The sequence below is a fragment of the Rattus norvegicus genome, chromosome 16 (assembly GCF_036323735.1).
Source record: "Rattus norvegicus strain BN/NHsdMcwi chromosome 16, GRCr8, whole genome shotgun sequence".
Classification (NCBI taxonomy): Eukaryota; Metazoa; Chordata; class Mammalia; order Rodentia; family Muridae; genus Rattus; species Rattus norvegicus.
This window is the reverse complement of record NC_086034.1, coordinates 33,996,519-34,022,652: the sequence shown is the minus strand read 5'-3', so window position 1 is coordinate 34,022,652 and position 26,134 is coordinate 33,996,519. Positions and strand designations below refer to the sequence as shown.

General features: G+C 41.6%; 1 protein-coding gene across 19 annotated transcripts in view; it reads left to right on the top strand.

The window, feature by feature from the left end:
• Window positions 1-13,561, top strand: part of Nek1 (NIMA-related kinase 1) — a 128,327-nt gene extending 114,766 nt beyond the window's left edge. For 18 of the 19 annotated variants that reach the window (XM_063275222.1, XM_063275218.1, XM_063275216.1 and 15 more), the window contains 5 exons: window positions 3,335-3,486; window positions 6,277-6,485; window positions 7,113-7,243; window positions 7,936-8,068; window positions 12,363-13,561. In XM_063275222.1, coding sequence (XP_063131292.1) covers window positions 3,335-3,486; window positions 6,277-6,485; window positions 7,113-7,243; window positions 7,936-8,068; window positions 12,363-12,376 — 639 coding nt within the window. In that variant the 3' untranslated portion in view covers window positions 12,377-13,561. 19 annotated transcript variants of the gene reach the window in all.
• Window positions 13,562-26,134: the final 12,573 nt, after the last annotated feature.

Genomic DNA, 26,134 nt, shown 5'->3' with positions numbered 1-26,134 from the left:
GACAGTCAAGGGACATTATTGGTATATTTACTCCTGTGGATTTTCTAAGATGGTTATATGTTCTAAGTTAACATATAACCCAGTGGGGAGTAAAGGAATGCAGTGGACACCTGTGCCTTAACTCCTCTTCAGATTTGCACAATTTAGGATGTCATCAGAGCCAGCCAGATAAGACCACAGCATCAGTTCTGTTCCTGGTACAGACAGGAAGTCTGACTGCTTCTGCCTACAGTGACCAGGCACGGGGTCAGCCTGAGAGTGTGCAGTGTGTGTGAGCTTCCTCAACTCATGGGAGCTCCATCCCTTTGAGCACCAGTTTTAGGAAACAAAGTTAGACCTGTTTCTTCCCACTCACCCCACCCCACCCACCAAGCACATGCGAAGCCTTTTGCTTGGAATCCATTCTTTTGTAACATAATTTTATTGATTCTTTGTGAATTTCACATCATATACCCAGTTCCACTCCTTTCCCAGATCTTCCATATCTGCCCTCCACCCTTATAACCTCCCCCCAAAAGAAAATAAAAAATTAAAATAAAAATTAAATCTTACCATGGAGGCTGTGATGTGTCACATTATACCCTTTCCTCCAAACATCTTTACTGGCAAATGTTCGTTGCAATGAATCACTGTTTGGTTCAAAGACTCTGGCTTCTGCTAATCTCTCTTAAATAATAGATCAAATCTAGCTTGGGGAATAAAGTTAGCAATTACTTGTAAAAGCTGTTTTGAGGGAACAATGTTGAAGCATTCACAGTAGCAATCAGAAGCCAAACAAATGTGCCCATAATAAACTACTTTATTAGCATAACTAGAGGATTACAAATTCATAGTTTATATTAAACTTGTAAAGATGAAAAGAATCTTTGATGTAGGACTTGATGTGACATTACTAATAACACTAGCACCTAACTCTCCCACTGTTTTATGTGGTTCCCTTACTTTGAGAAAAAGCAACAGATACCTAGTACTAAGACGTAACGGAGCCCTGCCTTGGATGTGAGGTTCCCCACAGTGGCACTCTCCTGTTGATGTTGCCACAGGGCCCGCCTCTCTCTGGTACACAGTCAGGGGAAGCCATACCTCGACTGAAGCAAGCTCTCCAGGCACTGCTATGGGCTACCCGGAATTTTTAGGATTTCTTTCCATTGCTGCTGAGCCAACAAAATGTACTTAAAGCAATGTGAAATAAGTCAGGAGATCAAAACAAGCCAAAGGGACCCGTGGTCCTACCTCAGGTCGGGGTGTGATGTGACTAACAGCCTGACCTCAGGCTTAGCACCATCAGATGAGAAGAACAGAAAACATTCTGGTAGATACATCTTTTCAGATAATATATAGTAGATATCTTTACTGTGACTAAAGATGCAGAACCATTTCAAACATACAGTAAGGCTCCAATGGCAGCACTTGACCATGATTTCACATGCTGCAGAGAACAAGGCAGGAGCATTGTAAGCCCAAGTCCAGCTTGGACAGCATTAAAACAGATCAAAGTCTGAAGGAGACCCAGCAAGGAATGCTGGGAACACAAAGGTTTACCCTCCAGATACACTAGCAGATGAGCACAAGCCTTGAGAGGTAAGGTATCGATCACATGGCCGCTTGAAGTACACTTCTGATGGGATTATCTCATGATAGGGTATAAAAGTTACATTAATACACATAGTGGCACACACCTGTAACCATGGAACTTGGTAGGTAGAAGCAGGAAGGTCCCATTCCTGGACTACATATCAGAGGGGGAAAAGTTATTTTAACTATTAAAAGGAATAAACTAAAATTGAGCTGAGTTCCTAAAAAATACTAGGATGAGCCAAATTTTCTCCAGTTTAATTATGTAATGTATCCTGTTTATTTCTGGTGGTCAACCTGAGTAGATTGTTACAGGTGCCTACTTTACGTACGACTGCCGTATTACACACATGGCCCCAATCTTAGTGGGTCAACAGCTGGGTGTGGGGGCACCTGCAGTCCCCGAACAGGTGGCAGTTGAGGAGTCACTGAAAGGCATCCCTCAGCACCATTGCCATCTTTAAATGCTTCAGCAAGCACTGGGTTTGGGGTGTTGTTGTTGTTGTTGTTGCTTTTGCCATGTTTGCCAGCTTGTAACCGATGATCATTTCCATAATTGGTGTAATACAGAAACTGTGTTCAAATATTGGGAACCTGTTCTTTATTATTCTGAAAACGCTGCACTAAGAAAATTGGCCAAATATGCAAATTTCTGTCACTGTGTGAAGCACTATGCTTTCTTCAAAGCCTTCCCTGTAATTCAGAGCTCCTCAGCGCCTAGGACTCACATTTCGATCTCGGATTCCTTTAGAGTTAGCCCAGCCCAGACACGTGTGTTCAGCTGTCTGTCTCGTATCTATTCGTCACATGCTAATTGTTGAAGGGTCGATGAACAGAGTCGCTTCCAATCATTCCTGCTCTTGGCCAACACTGATTTCATTTTCCGCACCTTCGCTGTCTGTCTGTTTTTCCATTAGCATAGTTGGCCTACTTTCTTCTTGGTGTTGTATAAATGCTTTTCCCCATTGGCCTCGACGAGCTCGTCCTGATAGCCTTCCATCTGAGCTTGAGGACCCCGCTCAGCCCCGTTCTCGGGGAGGCAAAGGCAGGTTTCTCTTTACACTGATGTAAGGTCACTGATTTGCCCCATGTCAGCCAGCCAGCCACTCCTCGGAATAAGCACTGCACAGGGGCTGGTTGTACGTCACAGAGCTGCACCGCGCTCCAGACAACTCCTTCAGCTCTCAGCAAGTCTGCACAAGGAGAGCTGACCACAGGAAGGCAGGAGAAGCCCAGTGCAGAAAGAACAAATGGGCACTTCTCACACCGCCTGATTGTCAGCAGATTGGCATTTGCAGGCCATGTGTATCACCACACTAACCACTCTCCACTCTGTAAAAGCTGACCTAACTGAACTGCCATGCTAAAGCCCAGTCATTACTCACGAGTCTAATTTTCTTTATGAAAAAACATTAGCTGAATTTTTAATTTTTTGGTATTTTCTCACGAGTACTCCATTTGCATCATTCCCGTTCCTCCATCTCCGCCTCCAGCTCCTCCTGTGTACTCACACATCCTTTCATGGCCTCTCCTTTAATTATTGTACACGCATACATGCATATGAGTGCTTACTAAGTCTGTTTAGTGTTGCTTACATGAGCTGAACTTTAAGGAAATTGAGTTGTAACCTCAAGCAAGTCACCTTTGAATTCTTTAGTTCTAACATATAATTTTGGTATTGTAATTATATCACCTCTGATTCCTCCCTTTGCTTTTAATCCTCTTCCTCCTAATGGACAATCTGTGAACCTCTCTGTAGATGCTGAGGACCTGTTCACTTCCAGACCTTTCCAAGCTCTTCAGAACCCTAATGGATGTTCCCACTGTGGGAGACGTTCATCAAGACAGTCTTGAAATAGAGGAGCTTGAGGATGAACATATTAAAGAAGGGCCCTCGGATTGCGAGGACATGTAAGTATGGGACCACTAACAAACGCCAGTATCACTTGGACATCTGAATTGTAGTTTTCTTCAAAGTCCAGAGAGCGCGGCCTACAGTTGGCTTTTCATCACCCTTCAAGCTCTTACAACTTTGTTCAAGTATAATCAACCTTCCACTGTGTCATTTGAGGCACATAAAATTAGTTTATATTTATGCTCACTGTCTTTTTTCCCATTAACATCCATCTAGTAAACTGATGTGACTATAGTAAGTAATTACTAAACAGTGATTAAATCATTTTCACAGGATAATGACTGTTGAACAGTGAAATCTCCATTATACCGGGACTGAGATGGGAAATAGGGAAGTCTTAAGCACTCTGCATTTTATCAGGAAAAAAGATGCCTAAAAGATTAATATCTACCTTGTAATGTTTAATTTTAGGATGTATCCATGGTGATTTTGTGTGGTATATGTGGGAGTGGAGTAAGGTAACTCTGTGTGTGTGTGTGTGTGTTTTGCATGTAACTTTGTTGCATACAGAAAATTCCTTTCTTGTGATTCATGGGAAATAGAGAACTCAGGAAGGAAATAGAACAACATTTCTGTAAGTTATAGGAAATGTTGGCCAAGCCTTAGATAGGAATCCTTCTTAACCTCTGTAATTTTAGCCAACCACCTCAGACAAGTATGACAACCTGGGAGGAATAAAGTCAAAATATCCTGTAATGAGGTGCTAGAAGCAGCACAGCACAGGAGGAGTCTATCCTGCAGGGTGCAGGGGTGCAGGGTGCAGGGGTGTAGCTCAGTGTAGAGTAGTAGCCTGCAGGAGGTTGCAGTTGCAATCAGGATTGCTGCCTTTGACACGTTACTTCTCAAGTTCCTAACGACGCTCCACTGTCTCATCAGCCCTCTTAGAGGCCTGTGGGTGGGTGGTTTGGAGGAAGGTCCCTCTAGCCCTGTGTTAGTCAGCTCATGGGGTGAACACAGCATGCAGCACTTCATTGGTGACAAAGTGTTGGCTGTGGGGTTTTTCCTCGGGCGTAAGTAAAATGGACACTGTAAGTGAGCCAGCTGTAACTAACAAAATTATTCTAAGTGCTGTTCTATATCGACTGGCCTGTCTTGGAAAACCCACTTGGATCGGTACCTTTCTCCAGATTTTACAACATGAAAGCCAACTGAAAACTAAGCTTAGGGGCTGGAGAGATGGCTCAGTGGTTAAGAGCCTGGACTGCTCTTCCAGAGGTCCTGAGTTCAATTCCCAGCAACCACATGGTGGCTCACAACCATCTGTAAAGAGATCTGATGCCCTCTTCTGGTGTGTCTGAGGACAGCTACAGTGTACTTATATATAATAAATGAATTAAAAACAAAAAAACAAAAAAACTAAGCTTAGGGCCAGATACCTAACACGGATATTTGAGTGCTGATTTCACACATTAGATCTCCTCACATTTTTCTTAAGCAGCAGTCAGGCCAGCCTCAGGAATTTAACTCCCATTTGTACGTCTTGGCCATGTTTTTCTCTAGCTGACAAGTGGGTTATCCACAGGTCAACATTTAGTCTTCATAGCAAAGGTTCCATGATGCATTAGGCTTCTCATTAAGCACCAAGTTTTGTTCTGATCACATCTGTAGCGTCCACTAAGTCAAATTGCTATAAGTACAAAATAAAGGTATTTCTGTGCAAATGATCATTTTCTTTGTCCATTAATGTAAATTGTTTTCAAGGTCTCACAAAGTATTATATTTGGGAGTTAACTGTTAACTTTGGGAAGGGTCCTCTCCAACCCTGTACCTTACTCAGCATTGCATTCCTAGTCCAGGGACTCGTGCCTAGGGACCTCATCCCTTGTCCTCACACATCAGGTAATTCCTCAGCTTCATGTTTGTCCTCAGAGACGAACCTGAAGTTTTAGAACTGAATTTCTAGTTATTGTACAAGTGCCCAAAGACAGAGGTTGAAGATGCTTGATAAGGTCACTTGTATATTTTCATGTCTCTAATGAGTTTCATTTGGATAAAACTTAAATAGCATAAAACTGCTTAGTAAACTCGTATGCTATATACATATAGGATTTTACCTATAAATTATTCCACGTTTTAAATCTCAGGAAATATAATTTAAATGCTGACCAATGCCTTGAAAGCAAAATTCTGTGAGGATTATGGTAGTTATTTTATTCTTGGGAAATCTATTTACATATTTTAGAATTATTTTTGGGAATATATACATAAAGATAAATTTTTGATGTCTCTTATATTCACTGTATCATCATCCCATTAGCCTAAAAAATAATATGCATGGCCTTGAATACATGTCTCAAATGCATTCACATGGAAATCCTTGCATACAGTACAGAGCTAGTATTTACATAAAAATTGTGAACTTTCAAAATTACATGGTTTTTCCAAATTTCTTTTAAACATTTGACTCTTCATTCTTAAAAGACAAATGATAAACATCTTTGCTGTCTTAAATTATCCAGCTATGACTGGGACACACGGACACAGAACATTGTTGCAAAGTTTAAGCGGTGACTGATGTTAATAGCTGCATAGGTCTCCTCAGTAAGTCAGGACCAATTTAAGTAAATCATCTCCTTATAAATTGCAGAAATCCCTCCTGTACTACTTTTCTCAGTTGTATTCATCCTCATTTCCTTAGTTAAAAACTGGATATGTTTATCCAGACTTCTTTTTATCCACAATTAGTCCTTTTAGAAGTGAGAAAAAGTGCTTATGTTTTTGTAGAGGCACTGTTTCGAAATAAGTTAAAGTTTAGGTAATGTTCAGTTTAATTCTTTAAATTTCAGTGTATTTGAAGAAACTGACACAGATTTACAGGAGCTTCAGGCCTCAATGGAGCAGCTGCTTAGGGAGCAACCCGGTGACGAATACAGTGAGGAGGAAGAGTCTGTCTTAAAAAGCAGCAATGTGGAGCGGGCAGCAAGAGGGACAGATGTCCCAGATGAGGAGGACAACCCCAGCAGTGAAAGCGCCCTAAACGAGGAATGGCACTCAGGTGTGTGTTTGCGGCTGCCCACAGCGGAGCGCCTGTGGGTCTCTCTGCTCAGACAGTTCACGCAGGAGATGGTTCCTGGTATCTGATCCGACATGTTCAGCCTTCCAGCTGATGTGTGCATCTGTCTGTCCTGTGCTTACTGTGTACTCCACACAGACGTACCAACAGCCTCTCAGCTCTTCTGTTAAGTGACTCTGCTTTGGCCCCCGCTCCGGGACTTTTGTCCAGTAGTGGAGCTGAGGATTTAGTTTAGTTTGGTGTGTGCTTCTTGGCTCATCTGCATGTGTGCCTTTGCATGTTGTTCCGTGCTGGTCAAGCTGTCGTCGTGAGTTTGGTTGCTTCATTTCAGAACATTCTGTTTGTTCCCTAACTAAAATTTAATAGTGAGGTTTCGGGAGTCTTCTGTAGTAGTCTGATTTACTACTTATGTCGTTAAGGACACAATTCTCAAAGTAAGATTCCTGGGTAAGACAGCTTTATATGTACTTTGATGTCCAGATACCCTAGTAAAGATTGCTTATATTAAAGGTAGATGGATGCAGCAAGAAGCCATAATTCGCTTGTCATTGATGCTAGTCTATTATTATAAGAATTACTTTTATTCATAAAGTACTTTTTTTTTTTTAGATAACAGTGATGCTGAGACTACTAGTGAGTGTGAATATGACAGTGTCTTTAACCATTTAGAGGAACTAAGACTTCACTTGGAACAAGAAATGGGCTTTGAAAAGTTCTTTGAGGTCTATGAGAAAGTAAAGGTACGTGAACTGGGGATATTCTGTCTGGAAGCTGTCTGCAGCTGACGAGGAGGGAATGTTGGCTGCCTTTGTTCCTCACGTCATTACTGTCAGTATCTCTGCTCACAACCAAGGCTCCCCTTGAAGTCAGCATTGGCACACTAACTATTACAATTTAACTGCATCCTTTCTCCTGCTCTCTCTTCCTGCCTCCTCCTATGGCCCCTCCCAAGTTCACAGCCTCCTCTTTAACCACTGGTGTTAAACATACACAGAAAAGAATTGCACATGTATCAGTTGGGGTCGTCAATTCCTATGGTGGTTTATTCTCCGTATTTTAACTAGATTTAGCTATGTGTAATGGTCTCCTGCTATTGTAGAGATAAGCTTCTGTGTTGTGCGGTGAGATCCACACTCAGCTGTGGTTCCAATGGTAAGTACTTGGATGTAGTTAGGAATCAGGCTAGTTTAGGGAAGCAGCAGTAGTGGGTTTTCTCTAAGATCCCTGACGTCACCAGCTTCATACAGTGGCTAGGTTTCTAGTATTAGGCATAATTTCCCCTGTCGAGCAGGCCCAAGTCTGATTAGACAGCTGTTGGTTACCACTACAAGTGACACTATTGTACCTTTCGGGAGCGCTAGCCGTGCTGGTCATTATCATGGTCCCCAGGCTATTACTCCCATTTTAACTTACATTTGGTAATTTGGTATAGGCTATTCATGAGGATGAAGATGAAAATATTGAAATTTCTTCAACCATAGTCGAGAACATCTTGGGCACTGAGCATCAGCACCTTTATGCCAAGATTCTGCATCTAGTCATGGCAGACGGAGCCTATCAGGAAGGTGAGTTTCCCTGTGTCTTCATATTTGAAACAAGTGTGAGAAGAAGAAAGGATGGCAGATGTAGGATGAGGCTCTCCCATCAGATGGGCTGTGATGTGGTCTGTGCTAGAGCCTATCTGACACTTTGAAGCAACTACAAAATTCCCTCCGCCCTGTCACATGATTTTGCTGCCTTAGGTCTAAGTCACTGTCCTTTAGTTTGAAAGTAACATTTGAGTGAATTTTAATGTCTTGTTTATTTTATGTGCATGTGTGTTTGGCCTGCATGTATGTGTATGCATTTGTGTATACATTTCCCACAGAAGCCATATTGAGGGCATCAGATCCCCTGGAACTAGTGCTACAGACGATTTTCAGCCACCATATGAGTGCTGAGAATTGAACCTGTATACTTACTCACTAAGCCATCTTTCCAGCCCTTGAGCAAAAAATTTTAAGTCTCCTAATTAAAAGCTCAAGCTCTAAAAATTAGAATAATTCTCATCAATTATGTACCATTGAGCTGTTTTGCATAGTAAGGAAATGTGAAATTTGGAGCATGAATTTATTTGTAACATGGTTGCCAAAATTAATACTTTAAAGATTGAATTCATAGACTAAAATAGAGGATTTTTAAATAGTGACATTTAATTTTAACAATGCAATTTTTATTAAAATATATTTATATTCCTTCCTATTAAAAAATAAGATCAATTTTAAAAATACATCCAGATACAAAAATTAAAATAAGTTTTAAAAATATGAGAACACAGAATATTAAATAAGCACAAAAGAAGAGATGGAATAAAAATCTGATAATGTTAAAAATGTTAAATCTGATAATGTGAAAACTTGAAATACTTTACAGTGAAGCCAGCAACTGGACTCATACAGTCAGAGTCCACCGGGCCAAGCAAACTCGCCTTACAGGTCAGCAGTTACGGGAATCTGTGCTGTCTTTGTTCTTGTTGGAGACAAGGTCCTGCCACACACTCTAGAATAGCCTCAAGCACTTGCACCTCCTGCCTTTCCTCCACCACTGTGCATAGCCAGCTTCATGTAGTTCCTTGAATTCAGTTTAATACTGATCTCTTTAAGGGAAAGGGTTCCCAGCCCAGCCCACCCCCAGGTACAACAGAATCAAAAGGTCTATAGATCTCACTATATCCGAAGTGTTAAGACTTTGAAAATGTCCCTCAGTTATATTACTATAAAATAGGTGTTTTATTTTATGAAATGATAAAAGATTACTTGATCATTAGGATGAAAGTCTCTAACCAGTGTCTGAAACTTTTAGGTTCCTGATTTTACTGAGATCTTGAGCTCTATCTGTATTATTCTGAGATGAGAAATGACCTGTAACTTTTGGATTTATAGGATTTCATATCATTGTGTAAGCTAACAGCACAAGGCCAGAGAATGATTCTATTTCAGAAAATCTGTGGTGAGCTCTAGCCAGCTCCAGTCCCAACCGACTGGTCCTTCAGCTTCCCCAAGAGTGGGCAGCAGTGTGCCCCAGCTGCGGCATTGCTTGTCACGATTCTGAAAAGCTTTGATCTTGTGTTGCCCCTTCAGTGGAGAACCGTGACAGTCAAGTGAGCCACAGGGAGAACTGGCCCCGCTGAGTGGTTCTAAAGGGTGCCTGTCTCCACAGACGCCCATTCACCTTCACGGCCAAAAGCTAGGCTGAGCCATACAGCCCTCGAGAAGCAGGATCCACTTCACTGTGGTGAGCAGTGAACAGAAAAGATGGAGCCTGGCTGTAATCTCTTCAGTCTGGGGAGAAAATCGAAGTCTTAGAGCCGTGTGGCTGCCTTTACAAATAATAACAAAAGACAGAACGCCCTAGAAACCTTGAGAAGCATCTTAGTGTACCCAATAGCATACTTTAACTTACCGCTACAGCTACTGACTGAGCTCATATCAAGTACACGATCTGCATAAAAGCCAGCAGCACACTGTGCTAAACATTAGATGGTTAAGTGCTAGGTAGTCCCTGGGAGCCTTCTCACATGCAGCAATGCGATCTCAAATCAAGAAGTCTTATGGATAGCTGTGTTTTAGATCATATCTAAGAGATATTTAAATCATGTCATGTACATGATGCTTACACACCTTTATTCTCTATGGCAAAATTTGATGTAGCTCATTCAAAGTAAAACTAGCAAGGGACATTACAAAGAAAGTTCTCTGGAAAGAATGTCTCAAAAGTGAGGTGAAGAGATTGAGGAAACCATGCCATCATCAACTGGTAGTCTATGCATATGTCCACATAGACAGATGCACCCACACACACCTGTTCTCATGTGTATACCCATACCACAAACAAAATTCTAACTTTTTAAATGATTGCCTGATATCATTTCTGTTTAATTCCACTAGAAAATGTCTGAGTCCACTAAAATGACCTCAGCTGTCCAGCTCCCATGATAACTGTTACAGTGCAGGTTTGGTGAGCATTAATAACTCTCTCTCTAGATAAACTTAACTACTACCAAGCCTATAGAGAGTGGCTTTCCAGAGTCAGGGGTCAAACAGAGGTAGTAATTGTGTAGGTTACCTAAACTGATTCTAGGAGCTCCTTCACAAGAAGAGAATGAATGTAGTGTGGTCCATGGAGTGTAGTGTGGTCCATGGAGAATCGGCAGAGACTGCTAAGTCCTCCCATTGAGCATCAGCAGACCAAGCTTGGGATTCGTTTTCTTTTTTTTTTTTTGGTTCTTTTTTTCGGAGCTGGGGACCGAACCCAGGACCTTGCGCTTCCTAGGTAAGCGCTCTACCACTGAGCTAAATCCCCAGCCCCGGGATTCGTTTTCAATGTACCTTCCCTTCACATCCGTTTTAGATGGAGGTTTTTTTTTTTTTTTTTTCCCCTGGAGCTGGAGCTGGGGACCAAACCCAGGCCCTTGCGCTTCCTAGGCAAGCGCTCCACCACTGAGCTAAATCCCCAACCCCTTAGATGGAGTTTTATATTGTGTTTATGTAGTGAAATTCTATACTGCTATTTAAATGAGCCAAATCTAAAGTTATCAATATACATAAGCCCAAAAACCTAAGTTAAATAAGTCATATGTGATACGACATATGACATCTAAACCTATATACTTTTGCATATGTTTAATAACAGTGAAAAGAATAAGCAAGAAAAATATACATCAATCTAGTGCCCTTAAAAATGTCCCTAGAAAAGAAGGAAAGGCCACCAAAGTAGAAAAGTTTACTGCTTGTAATATGCGTTTTCTTAAATATCAAATCAGTACCAAAAGTTAAACTGTGTTCATGCTAGGAAGGCATGCGCGTGCTCATTGCTTTCCTGATAATCTGAAGCAATGTATAACTCGGAAGCAGTATGTAGTAGAGTGGTGTGTGACATTGGAAGCAATCGAAGGATGTTTAAGTTACATGGAGCATTGATGTCACTCTATGGGATGAAACAGTGGTGGCAGGGTGCAGCTGGGTCCTGCAGAAGACATGGAAGCTGGGTGTCGAAGATGAATGGCAGTTTGTCACGAATCAATATGCACCCTACTGTACAGAAGGCTGCAAACACAGTAGAGAAGATGAGTGAAGATTGGGAACTAACTCAGGGACTTTTTCAAATATTTTCATGCCCTGGAGACCAGGAGAAGTGTTGTGGACATACTAAGCACGCAGGGAGTGAGTAGGAAGTAGGTGGCTGCACAGCTTGTACTATTTGACACGATGCTTGAAATCACTGGGCACAGAAGTGATAAACAAGTCAGTGTGCTTCATTCCTCCAACAGTGTGTGAAAGAATAAACATTCTCGTGGTTTATGTAAGTAAGAATAGCTAATGCATTGTGTCACATTCATAAAATGGAATGGCGTGCAGACATTGAAGTATAACATCATTTGTCACACAGTATTCTATCGTGAGGCTTTTACCACATGGAGAACGCTAGAGCGGTACCTGGCGTACCCAGCACAGAGACTCTACCATGAGCGCTCATAACCTTGCTTCTCGTGCTCCCGCACTTTATTCATCTTTCTCTTGTGTATCCTTGTGGAAGCCTCATGTCCCAAGCTTACATCTTGGTCTAATTTTCTTAGTTATTTCTGACTCACAAGGCAATCTGTGGATTTATATGTACTTAACTGTAACACTAGATGTCTTTGAAATTTTGTACCTTCATTCTTTGTAATACTGTCTGGATGTTGTACAATGAATATGTGCTATTATAAAAAATTATATTTAATGCTGAACTAATCTTTAGAGAGGAAAAATGCTTTTTATAAAAAATATAGACACTGCTTGAATTAAATTGAAGTGATTTTTTTTTCTTTCTTTTCTACAGATAATGATGAATAAACCTCAGGACATTCTTTAATAGTCAACTATAAGAACACATTTGAACTTGGCTCATAATACAAGCTTCCTGGGAAATAGACATTATTTATGAAAAAAACAGATTTAAGACGGGAATGCTTATTGCATGAAAAAAATTGAGAAGTGTGGTTTTTTTTTCCTCACATTTTATCTACTTTATTTTGTTGATTGGATTCTACAGCTGACTCTCATAGAATGTATGTTTCTTTAAATTACCCCACCAAAGCATTGACTCAGAACTGGAAATTTACCATGCAATAGGAACTACTTTTGTGGAAGAATTGCCTATATCAAAAAGGCCTGCTTTTGGGTGTTTCATTTAAATTTCAGCATGCCTTTTTTTTTTTTTTTTTTTTTTTTTTTTTTGTCCCTGTCTAGCATTTTCATCCTGGCTAGCATTTCTACATCAACTCTTGTCAAGGGCTCTGTTCAAATCTCTACATTTAGAAGATGAAATTCTAGCCTTGAAGTTTGTTTTCTTTAGTTTTTATCCACCACTGGCCCTCCCTGAGCTAGCCCGGTGGGAACAGGCCATAGAAGCAATCCTAAAAATCACTAAGATTTGGTATTGAAGGATAGCAAGGTTGTATTCCCTGACACTTCAACGTTCCTTACTTCTTCTGTCTCTATAGACCAGAAGCGCTGTATCTAAAAATCAGGCTGTAAGTTTAAACCTAGCAGATAGCATAAAATTGCCTTTTTATTTTTTAACTCCTTGCATACATGTGCCTCAGTGGTTGCCTGTGTTCAGAAGGAGAGAGGGGCCTTTTTCTTTTGGCACTGTGGCAGTTTAGTAACTGCTATGGGGAAATGTTTCCTATTCTTTTCAGTGTGAGGATTTAACCAGGTCAGTACAATGATGGTCACATAGTTTCAGTTATGTGAACCTATACATAGAAACAGTTATAGTTTCCAAATTTGCCAAGTATACATGGTGTCATTATCTACAATCCAGACATTCCTAATAAAATAAAAGCAGAAATGTGGGCTTCTTGGTACCAATCAGCCTGATTGGTGTAACCTGTCATCTGAAATGTGGACTCTTACCTTGTAGCACTATTAGTACTGTATTGACTTTATTATGTATATTATTTCTAACATCCAAAAGTAAATAGTTGATTTTTATATTTTTATTTTGTACTATTAAATTTTTATTATGTATCTGAAGTATTTCGGTTGTCCTTTTTAACGCTGTTCGCAATATCTTCAGTCGTCTTCAGGCAGACTCAGAATGGCAGGGGTGTGTGCAGAGGAAGAGACTCCATCTGGAAGCATGGTACCAGGAGGGCTGACCTTGGGCTCCCTTCCCTGAAGCTACCTTAGTCTGCAAGAGCCCTTGGCAACCGTAAGGACCTCTTTACAGTCCCCGCCTCCCAAGGCCACACCTCCTCACCATCACCCTGCCAACCACACTTTCCACACATGGACACTCAGATCATCTTCAACCCAGAGCATATACTTAGAAAATATGTGCCAGAAAACAATGAGTTCTGAGTGGTGAGATGAAAGAAAGCAGGTGGGGGGCTGGAGAGATGGCTCAGCGGTTAAGAGCACTGACTGCTCTCCAGAAGTCCTGAGTTCAATTCCCAGCAACCACATGGTAGCTCACAACCATCTGTAATGGGATCTGATACCTACTCTTCTGGTGTGTCTGAAGACAGCTACAGTGTACTCATATAAATAAAATAAATATATCTTAAAAAAGGAAGAAAGAAAGAAAGAAAGAAAGAAAGAAAGAAAGAAAGAAAGAGGGAGAGAGGAAGGAAGGAAGGAAGGAAGGAAGGAAGGAAGGAAGGAAGGAAGGAAGAAAGCAAGCAGCTGTACCTTTGAGAACTGCACCAGTCGAAATACTGATGGGATGCTTTGATAGCACTGAGTAAGGAAGACTAACCTATAACAGCGATGGGCTGGAAACAGTGCTATAGGTCCACAAGTTCATGGGAGAACACGGGGTGGGGATGGAGAGCGTGTAGCAAAGAAAAACCAGAGGTCCCGTCACTTCTGGGATATAGTGAACTCACAGGTTAAAGTGCAGTTTGTTACATTAAACAGTTATAAACAATTCAATAACTTAAGCCTCTACCTTGAAACGGAAGTAAATTTAAAGTATCAGAAAGGAAATTGTTTTCCCAAATGACTATAATCATTCCAATAGAAGCAAAACTGGAAAATCCAAGGGGCAGTAATTTAATGATATCAATAACACTGATAAATCTGTAGCTAGATTTAAAAAAAATAGCTGATACATAATTAAAACTCTCTGGAATGAGAATGACTGACTCTGTCAGACAGCCATCTAATGGATTAGTAGGAAATAAGAGCAGTTCATCCCCGAACCCTTCAAAATGTCTTTTTCTTGAACAAAACCTACCTGGGCTAGGTTGCCATAACAGACGAGAGAGTTTTCTTAGTAAAGTATGGTGGCTGGAGGTCCATGGTTGTGATTTCTAGGGCAGTTTCTCAGGGCAGCTTGCAGGTACAGATTTCACCATGAGGCCGTGGAGGTGAGCTGTCTACTGTGTCACTAATTCTATACTATTCAGGCTTATTATGACCTCACTTAACCTTGATTGCTTGCTTGGCAGCCCATGTTTACTAGCTCTGCTTAGTGGTTAGGATTGTTCGGTTGGAGAGGAATCCCGAACGTTTAATTGGCAGTATTATCCAAGCTCACACAAGAAGCCTTGATCTAATTACTCATAGCCTCATAGCTAATCATGAAAGAAAATTTACTTAACAGCCTTCCACATTGGAGCTTTCCAGATGGATCCAGTGCTAAATTCTATCAAGCACTTCTGGAGTCTATATAAACCACTCTAAAATACAGGAATGCAGGGGGCATTGTCCACACTCAGGAGAGCAGAGTTCAGCCTGTTCCCAAAGTGGGTGAGGAACAGATGAAGATTGTGATCAACAAGAACCAAGGAGTCATACTTCCTGGACAACCAAGCTCGCACATCAGAGAGCAATGGAGTGGAGTAAATGCCAGGAACACAAGATTGCTTTAACATTTGAGAAACGATGCAAGTCTTTATATCCACAGACCAGAAGGAAAAATGTCTGACATGGAAGAAAAGCTCATTTGAGAGAATTAGGGATTGATTCCCATATATTTTCTGCTTACTGGAAACTGAGGGGAAAAACTTCAATCTGATAAAGGCCACCTTAAAAACAAAACAGTTTCCTCCCTAAAGCAAGAAAGAACATGGATTTCTGCTTGCTTCATTTGAGATAGCACCACAGTGGTGAACACTAATCAGGATGCCTACAAATTATAAGAGGAAAATGTTCCACAAATGACATGGTAGGCGAGACATAAAAAAGGGGGTGGGGATCGATACAGCTGCTGCCAAAACAAAAGATTTAAGGCCATTCGACTGGGGATGTAGCTCAGTTCATGGAGTGTTTGCCTGGCATATACAACATTCTGGAACCACATAAAAACTGGGCCCGCTAATTTCAATGTATAGGAAGAGGATGCAGGACCATCAAAAATTCAAGGTCATCTATTTTTTTAAAAAAGATTTATTTATTTTATTTATATGAGTACACTGTAGCTGTTTTCAGACACACCAGAAAGAGGCATCAGATCCCATTAAGGATGGTTGTGAGCCACCATTGTAGGTGCTGGGAATTGAACTCAGGACCTCTGGAAAAGCAGGCAGTGCTCTTAACCACTGAGCCATCTTCCCCAGCCCAAGGGTCATACTTTACTACATAGCAAGTTTGAGACCAGCCTGGAATACATGAAATCCATCTCAAAAAATAAACATACCATTTCTAGTAGTACCAAAAGTTATGAAATACCTAGCAACAGATTTGACAAACTGTGTAAGGGCTGTATACTGGCAGTTATAAAATATTGCTCAGAGAAATTAGTATAAACCTGTTTGTGAATCAAATGATACAATATTTTCGAAAAAACAAAGACAAATATCTTGGACTTAAATTATTTTTAAATGGTTGTAAAGATACAAACTACAGACAAATAAATTTGACCTCATTAAAATTATATCCATACTTTCCCAAAGATTCTGTATCAAGAATGAAAAGTTCATCCATAGGCTAGATGCTTGCTAAATATGTGTCTGACAGAAATACCATATACAGTGAAGAAAAAAACATGTAACTAAGATGACCCCATTTGAAAATGTGAAAAATAAGTCAGATACATTCAAAGACTAGACAAGAAACTCATGAAAGGATTCTTAGTTCAATTGCAGAGTTAATTGGAACCTAACTCCCCAAAGGCCTGTATGCTGAAGGCTTGCTCTCTAGCCTGGCACACTTCCTGCAGGTAGTGGAGGCTTTAGGAGGTTGGTCCTAATAGAAGTTAGGTTGTAGATGGCTTTCCCTTGAACCATTGCAAGGGCTTCGAGACCCCCTCCAATACATGCAGACTGTAGATAGTCCTGGACAGTATAATATATAGACTACTTTTTCTATTTGTGTTTATGATAAAATTTAACTGATAAATGTCTCAGTTACTTTCTCATTGCTTTGATAAAATACCCCAGAGAAAAGCAACTTACAAAACAGTTTATTTTGGCTTACAGTTCCAGAGGGACACAGTCCATCATAGCAGGTGAGGCATGGTAGCAGGAGACTGGTGGCTCACATTGTAGGCACACTCAGAAAGCCACACACATACAAGGAGTGTGGGCTATAAAACCTCAAGACCCACACCCGCGGATCCCGGCCCGCAGCAGCTCTCTGCTCCCAGACCCGGTGAGAGAGAGACCCAACCGCCTGGTCAGGTGGGCACTCCTGAGGCTGCAGAGCAGAAGAGACCACCAACACTGCTCACCCCTGCCCACATCCCTGGCCCAAGAGGAAACTGTATAAGGCCTCTGGGCTCCCGTGGGGGAGGGCCCAGGAGCGGCAGGACTTCTGCGCCTGAGACACCGCCGGATCCTGAAAGAAACAGACCGGATAAACAGTTCTCTGCACCCAAATCCCGTGGGAGGGAGAGCTAAACCTTCAGAGAGGCAGACAAGCCTGGGAAACCAGAAGAGACTGCTCCCTGCACACACATCTCGGACGCCAGAGGAAAAAGCCAAAGACCATCTGGAACCCTGGTGCACTGAAGCTCCCGGAAGGGGCGGCACAGGTCTTCCTGGTTGCTGCCGCTGCAGAGAGCCCCTGGGCAGCACCCCACGAGCGAACCTGAGCCTCGGGACCACAGGTAGGACCAAATTTTCTGCTGCAAGAAAGCTGCCTGGTGAGCTTGGGACACACGGAAGCAGAATTTCTCTAGGACCCCGCACGGTCTGTGTTTACCGGAAGTCCCACACCCGCGGATCCCGGCCCGCAGCAGCTCTCTGCTCCCAGACCCGGTGAGAGAGAGACCCAACCGCCTGGTCAGGTGGGCACTCCTGAGGCTGCAGAGCAGAAGAGACCACCAACACTGCTCACCCCTGCCCACATCCCTGGCCCAAGAGGAAACTGTATAAGGCCTCTGGGCTCCCGTGGGGGAGGGCCCAGGAGCGGCAGGACTTCTGCGCCTGAGACACCGCCGGATCCTGAAAGAAACAGACCGGATAAACAGTTCTCTGCACCCAAATCCCGTGGGAGGGAGAGCTAAACCTTCAGAGAGGCAGACAAGCCTGGGAAACCAGAAGAGACTGCTCCCTGCACACACATCTCGGACGCCAGAGGAAAAAGCCAAAGACCATCTGGAACCCTGGTGCACTGAAGCTCCCGGAAGGGGCGGCACAGGTCTTCCTGGTTGCTGCCGCTGCAGAGAGCCCCTGGGCAGCACCCCACGAGCGAACCTGAGCCTCGGGACCACAGGTAAGACCAAATTTTCTGCTGCAAGAAAGCTGCCTGGTGAACTCAAGACACAGGCCCACAGGAACAGCTGAAGACCTGTAGAGAGGAAAAACTACACGCCCGAAAGCAGAACACACTGTCCCCATAACTGACTGAAAGAGAGGAAAACAGGTCTACAGCACTCCTGACACACAGGCTTATAGGTCAGTCTACCCACTGTCAGAAATAGCAGAACAAAGTAACACTAGAGATAATCTGATGGCGAGAGGCAAGCGCAGGAACCCAAGCAACAGAAACCAAGACTGCATGCCATCATCGGAGCCCAATTCTCCCACCAAAACAAACATGGAATATCCAAACACACCAGAAAAGCAAGATCTAGTTTCAAAATCATATTTGATCATGATGCTGGAGGACTTCAAGAAAGACATGAACACACTTAGGGAAACACAGGAAATCATTAATAAACAAGTAGAAGCCTACAAAGAGGAATGGCAAAAATCCCTGAAAGAATTCCAGGAAAACACAATCAAACAGATGAAGGAATTAAAAATGGAAATAGAAGCAATCAAGAAAGAACACATGGAAACAACCCTGGATATAGAAAACCAAAAGAAGAGACAAGGAGCTGTAGATACAAGCTTCACCAACAGAATACAAGAGATGGAAGAGAGAATCTCAGGAGCAGAAGATTCCATAGAAATCATTGACTCAACTGTCAAAGATAATGTAAAGCGGAAAAAGCTACTGGTCCAAAACATACAGGAAATCCAGGACTCAATGAGAAGATCAAACCTAAGGATAATAGGTATAGAAGAGAGTGAAGACTCCCAGCTCAAAGGACCAGTAAATATCTTCAACAAAATCATAGAAGAAAACTTCCCTAACCTAAAAAAAGAGATACCCATAGGCATACAAGAAGCCTACAGAACTCCAAATAGATTGGACCAGAAAAGAAACACCTCCCGTCACATAATTGTCAAAACACCAAACGCACAAAATAAAGAAAGAATATTAAAAGCAGTAAGGGAAAAAGGTCAAGTAACATATAAAGGGAGACCTATCAGAATCACACCAGACTTCTCGCCAGAAACTATGAAGGCCAGAAGATCCTGGACTGATGTCATACAGACCCTAAGAGAACACAAATGCCAGCCCAGGTTACTGTATCCAGCAAAACTCTCAATTAACATTGATGGAGAAACCAAGATATTCCATGACAAAACCAAATTTACACAATATCTTTCTACAAATCCAGCACTACAAAGGATAATAAATGGTAAAGCCCAACATAAGGAGGCAAGCTATACCCTAGAAGAAGCAAGAAACTAATCGTCTTGGCAACAAAACAAAGAGAATGAAAGCACACAAACATAACCTTACATCCAAATATGAATATAACGGGAAGCAATAATCACTATTCCTTAATATCTCTCAATATCAATGGCCTCAACTCCCCAATAAAAAGACATAGATTAACAAACTGGATACGCAACGAGGACCCTGCATTCTGCTGCCTACAGGAAACACACCTCAGAGACAAAGACAGACACTACCTCAGAGTGAAAGGCTGGAAAACAACTTTCCAAGCAAATGGTCAGAAGAAGCAAGCTGGAGTAGCCATTCTAATATCAAATAAAATCAATTTCCAACTAAAAGTCATCAAAAAAGATAAGGAAGGACACTTCATATTCATCAAAGGAAAAATCCACCAAGATGAACTCTCAATCCTAAATATCTATGCCCCAAATACAAGGGCACCTACATACGTAAAAGAAACCTTACTAAAGCTCAAAACACACATTGCACCTCACACAATAATAGTGGGAGATTTTAACACCCCACTCTCATCAATGGACAGATCATGGAAACAGAAATTAAACAGTGATGTCGACAGACTAAGAGAAGTCATGAGCCAAATGGACTTAACGGATATTTATAGAACATTCTATCCTAAAGCAAAAGGATATACCTTCTTCTCAGCTCCTCATGGTACTTTCTCCAAAATTGACCATATAATTGGTCAAAAAACGGGCCTCAACAGGTACAAAAAGATAGAAATAATCCCATGCGTGCTATCAGACCACCACGGCCTAAAACTGGTCTTCAATAACAATAAGGGAAGAATGCCCACATATACGTGGAAATTGAACAATGCTCTACTCAATGATAACCTGGTCAAGGAAGAAATAAAGAAAGAAATTAAAAACTTTTTAGAATTTAATGAAAATGAGGATACAACATACTCAAACTTATGGGACACAATGAAAGCTGTGCTAAGAGGAAAACTCATAGCGCTGAGTGCCTGCAGAAAGAAACAGGAAAGAGCATATGTCAGCAGCTTGACAGCACACCTAAAAGCTCTAGAACAAAAAGAAACAAATACACCCAGGAGGAGTAGAAGGCAGGAAATAATCAAACTCAGAGCTGAAATCAACCAAGTAGAAACAAAAAGGGCCATAGAAAGAATCAACAGGGCCAAAAGTTGGTTCTTTGAGAAAATCAACAAGATAGATAAACCCTTAGCCAGACTAACGAGAGGACACAGAGAGTGCGTCCAAATTAACAAAATCAGAAATGAAAAGGGAGACATAACTACAGATTCAGAGGAAATTCAAAAAATCATCAGATCTTACTATAAAAACCTATATTCAACAAAATTTGAAAATCTTCAGGAAATGGACAATTTCCTAGACAGATACCAGGTATCAAAGTTAAATCAGGAACAGATAAACCAGTTAAACAACCCCATAACTCCTAAGGAAATAGAAGCAGTCATTAAAGGTCTCCCAACCAAAAAGAGCCCAGGTCCAGATGGGTTTAGTGCAGAATTCTATCAAACCTTCATAGAAGACCTCATACCAATATTATCCAAACTATTCCACAAAATTGAAACAGATGGAGCCCTACCAAATTCCTTCTACGAAGCTACAATTACTCTTATACCTAAACCACACAAAGACACAACAAAGAAAGAGAACTTCAGACCAATTTCCCTTATGAATATCGACGCAAAAATACTCAATAAAATTCTGGCAAACCGAATTCAAGAGCACATCAAAACAATCATCCACCATGATCAAGTAGGCTTCATCCCAGGCATGCAGGGATGGTTTAATATACGGAAAACCATCAACGTGATCCATTATATAAACAAACTGAAAGAACAGAACCACATGATCATTTCATTAGATGCTGAGAAAGCATTTGACAAAATTCAGCACCCCTTCATGATAAAAGTCCTGGAAAGAATAGGAATTCAAGGCCCATACCTAAACATAGTAAAAGCCATATACAGCAAACCAGTTGCTAACATTAAACTAAATGGAGAGAAACTTGAAGCAATCCCACTAAAATCAGGGACTAGACAAGGCTGCCCACTCTCTCCCTACTTATTCAATATAGTTCTTGAAGTTCTAGCCAGAGCAATCAGACAACAAAAGGAGATCAAAGGGATACAGATCGGAAAAGAAGAGGTCAAAATATCACTATTTGCAGATGATATGATAGTATATTTAAGTGATCCCAAAAGTTCCACCAGAGAACTACTAAAGCTGATAAACAACTTCAGCAAAGTGGCTGGGTATAAAATTAACTCAAATAAATCAGTTGCCTTCCTCTATACAAAAGAGAAACAAGCCGAGAAAGAAATTAGGGAAACGACACCCTTCATAATAGACCCAAATAATATGAAGTACCTCGGTGTGACTTTAACCAAGCAAGTAAAAGATCTGTACAATAAGAACTTCAAGACACTGAAGAAAGAAATTGAAGAAGACCTCAGAAGATGGAAAGATCTCCCATGCTCATGGATTGGCAGGATTAATATAGTAAAAATGGCCATTTTACCAATAGCGATCTACAGATTCAATGCAATCCCCATCAAAATACCAATCCAATTCTTCAAAGAGTTAGACAGAACAATTTGCAAATTCATCTGGAATAACAAAAAACCCAGGATAGCTAAAACTATCCTCAACAATAAAAGGACTTCAGGGGGAATCACTATCCCTGAACTCAAGCAGTATTACAGAGCAATAGTGATAAAAACTGCATGGTATTGGTACAGAGACAGACAGATAGACCAATGGAATAGAATTGAAGACCCAGAAATGAACCCACACACCTATGGTCACTTGATTTTTGACAAAGGAGCCAAAACCATCCATTGGAAAAAAGATAGCATTTTCAGCAAATGGTGCTGGTTCAACTGGAGGGCAACATGTAGAAGAATGCAGATCGATCCATGCTTATCACCCTGTACAAAGCTTAAGTCCAAGTGGATCAAGGACCTCCACATCAAACCAGACACACTCAAACTAATAGAAGAAAAACTAGGGAAGCATCTGGAACACATGGGCACTGGAAAAAATTTCCTGAACAAAACACCAATGGCTTATGCTCTAAGATCAAGAATTGACAAATGGGATCTCATAAAACTGCAAAGCTTCTGTAAGGCAAAGGACACTGTGGTTAGGACAAAACGGCAACCAACAGATTGGGAAAAGATCTTTACCAACCCTACAACAGATAGAGGCCTTATATCCAAAATATACAAAGAACTCAAGAAGTTAGACCGCAGGGAAACAAATAACCCTATTAAAAAATGGGGTTCAGAGCTAAACAAAGAATTCACAGCTGAGGAATGCCGAATGGCTGAGAAACACCTAAAGAAATGTTCAACATCTTTAGTCATAAGGGAAATGCAAATCAAAACAACCATGAGATTTCACCTCACACCAGTGCGATTGGCTAAGATCAAAAACTCAGGTGACAGCAGATGCTGGCGAGGATGTGGAGAAAGAGGAACACTCCTCCATTGTTGGTGGGATTGCAGACTGGTAAAACCATTCTGGAAATCAGTCTGGAGGTTCCTCAGAAAATTGGACATTGAACTGCCTGAGGATCCAGCTATACCTCTCTTGGGCATATACCCAAAAGATGCCTCAACATATAAAAGAGACACGTGCTCCACTATGTTCATTGCAGCCTTATTTATAATAGCCAGAAAATGGAAAGAACCCAGATGCCCTTCAACAGAGGAATGGATACAGAAAATGTGGTACATCTACACAATGGAATATTACTCAGCTATCAAAAACAACGAGTTTATGAAATTCGTAGGCAAATGGTTGGAACTGGAAAATATCATCCTGAGTGAGGTAACCCAATCACAGAAAGACATACATGGTATGCACTCATTGATAAGTGGCTATTAGCCCAAATGCTTGAATTACCCTAGATCGCTAGAACAAACGAAACTCAAGACGGATGATCAAAATGTGAATGCTTCACTCCTTCTTTAAATGAGGAAAAAGAATACCCTTGGCAGGGAAGGGAGAGGCAAAGATTAAAACAGAGACTGAAGGAACACCCATTCAGAGCCTGTCCCACATTTGGCCCATACATATACAGCCACCCAATTGGACTAGATGGATGAAGCAAAGAAGTGCAGACCGACAGGAGCCGGATGTAGATCGCTCCTGAGAGACACAGCCAGAATACAGCAAATACAGAGGCGAATGCCAGCAGCAAACCACTGAACTGAGAATAGGTCCCCTATTGAAGGAATCAGAGAAAGAACTGGAAGAGCTTGAAGGGGCTCGAGACCCCAAAAGTACAACAATGCCAAGCAACCAGAGCCTCCAGGGACTAAGCCACTACCTAAAGACTATACATGGACTGACCCTGGGCTCTGACCCCATAGGTAGCAATGAATATACTAGTAAGAGCACCAGTGGAAGGGGAAGCCCTGGGTCCTGCTAAGACTGAACCCCCAGTGAACTAGTCTATGGGGGGAGGGCGGCAATGGTGGGAGGGTTGGGAGGGGAACACCCATAAGGAAGGGGAGGGGGGAGGGGGCTGTTTGCCCGGAAACCGGGAAAGGGAATAACACTCGAAATGTATATAAGAAATACTCAAGTTAATAAAAAAAAAAAAAAAAAAAAAAAAAGGATGAAACGAAAAAAAAAAAAAAAAAAAAAAAAAAAAAAAAAAACCTCAAGACCCACTCTCTGTGACTCACTTTCTACACAGCACTCACACCTAAAGATTTCACAACCTCTTCAGACAGTACCACTAAGGATGTGATCAAATGCATGAGCCTGTGGCGAACATCTCACATTCAAACCACAGCAATAAATTAGCCTCATAAGAGATTAACAATAACGACACACTCTAAGGACTAAAGTTATAAGAATGTGCTCTTCCCCATGAGGTAGTACTGTACTTAGTACTCAGTACTGTACTTAGTACTCAGTACTGTACTTAGTACTTTTTAATGCCATTAAGTAGGTGAAGTAACAATGTGACACAGCATCAGGCTGCCACTGGCTTTGTAACAGTGTTTCAGAAAGGAGACCTCTCTCCTTTTGGTAATCCTGGATCATGGAGTCATGATGTCAATGGTTGCACATTAACAACAGATACTGGTTGTGGATCCTTAATAGTTGAGGTTTTGTCAAATGCTTTTGAAAGAACACTATGGAAACAGCTCTCTCTTGACTTGGAAAAAATCACTTCAGTGTCTCAATTGCTTCTGTGGTCATACAGGAAAACAGTGCTGCATGTTTCATGGTTCTGCCTTTTAATGTCTGAGCTATTCAAAACACTTGGGAGATTTTTAATAGTGTCCACATTGCAAACACTGCCTCAGATCCTCCAGTCTGTTCTTCCTCTAGGGATCATGCACAAATTCTCCCAATTCCTCACTCACTGCCTTCACCGTGTCCTCTCATCCTCTTCATCCATCATGTGATCAAATCTTTCTCCACCAGCTTATTCTATAGGAATGAATTTTCTAGCTTCCATCAATTCCCAGGAAGCCCTTAACAACTACTCATCCCTCCAAGTGTTTCCACCAGACACTTGGTTTCCAGTTCTCATCCCCCTTCCGTGCTTTGATGAGAGTTGTACATCAACAGTAGCATTGTGTTTACACTGTGTTCTTTCTGGAGTCTGCAACAAATGCTGATCTGATGGAATCAATGTGGGTGGCTGTGGCCATGATTAACATTCTGAAGCAATGAGATGGCGTTTGGAAGTAAACGTACAACCTCTACTTGCCCCCTCCTCCACACAGTACCAGCCAACCTGAACAAAGATAAAGGAGCTCCAAGAACTACACAGGAACCGAGAATTACACAGCTCTACGCACGTGTGCCACAAACTCACTCCAAGAGATTAGTTAGTGCACACCTCCTAAAGATTCCAGAGATGCTGCTTCTGTGTAGTGGGCAGTTGTCTGGAGCAGATGCCTGCTGTTGTGATAGAACATGGTAACAAACATCTCTTAAAGGCAAACGGTGTATGTGGGCTCATGGTTCTAGAGGTAGATTTGTCCATAACAACAGGGAAGGCACGGCGGCTGATCATTTAGCCAACCCAATCAATGCATCAGCACTCTGGAATCAGAACAGTAAGTGGGGCTAGGCTATAAATCCTGAAATCCCACTCTCAGTGACATGCTCCCTCCTGCGTGGTTCTACCTTTTCAAGGGTCTGAACATAACCTTTCCAAACAGTGGTACCAGCAAGGACTGTGTGCTAAAACACATGAGCCTATGAGGGACATAGCACATTCAAACCATAGCAGTTAATTCAAAGACACAAAACTGAGAACATGTCACTGGTAAATGCTCAGCCCTATAAAGGGTATCTCCTCTTCCAAGGCTGAAGGAATATCCAGAAATGGAGTGGGAAGAATGTAGGGCTGGAGTATGGAGTGGAGTGTTCTACACTCTAGAACAATGCCTAGAAGAATACAGTCTTCTGGGCATGACACGGCCATTACACATTTGTACCATAGCACATGTGATAACTTGCACAAGACTCTACCCATCAACAGTCCATCATGAATGAGGAGGGGGCCCATTGAGTCCCTACTCTCTTGGAATATCTATAACCAGGAGGTAAGAGTTGCTGGAGAAAGAGACATTTTTCTTCAGCTGGGTAGCAACTGATAAATGCT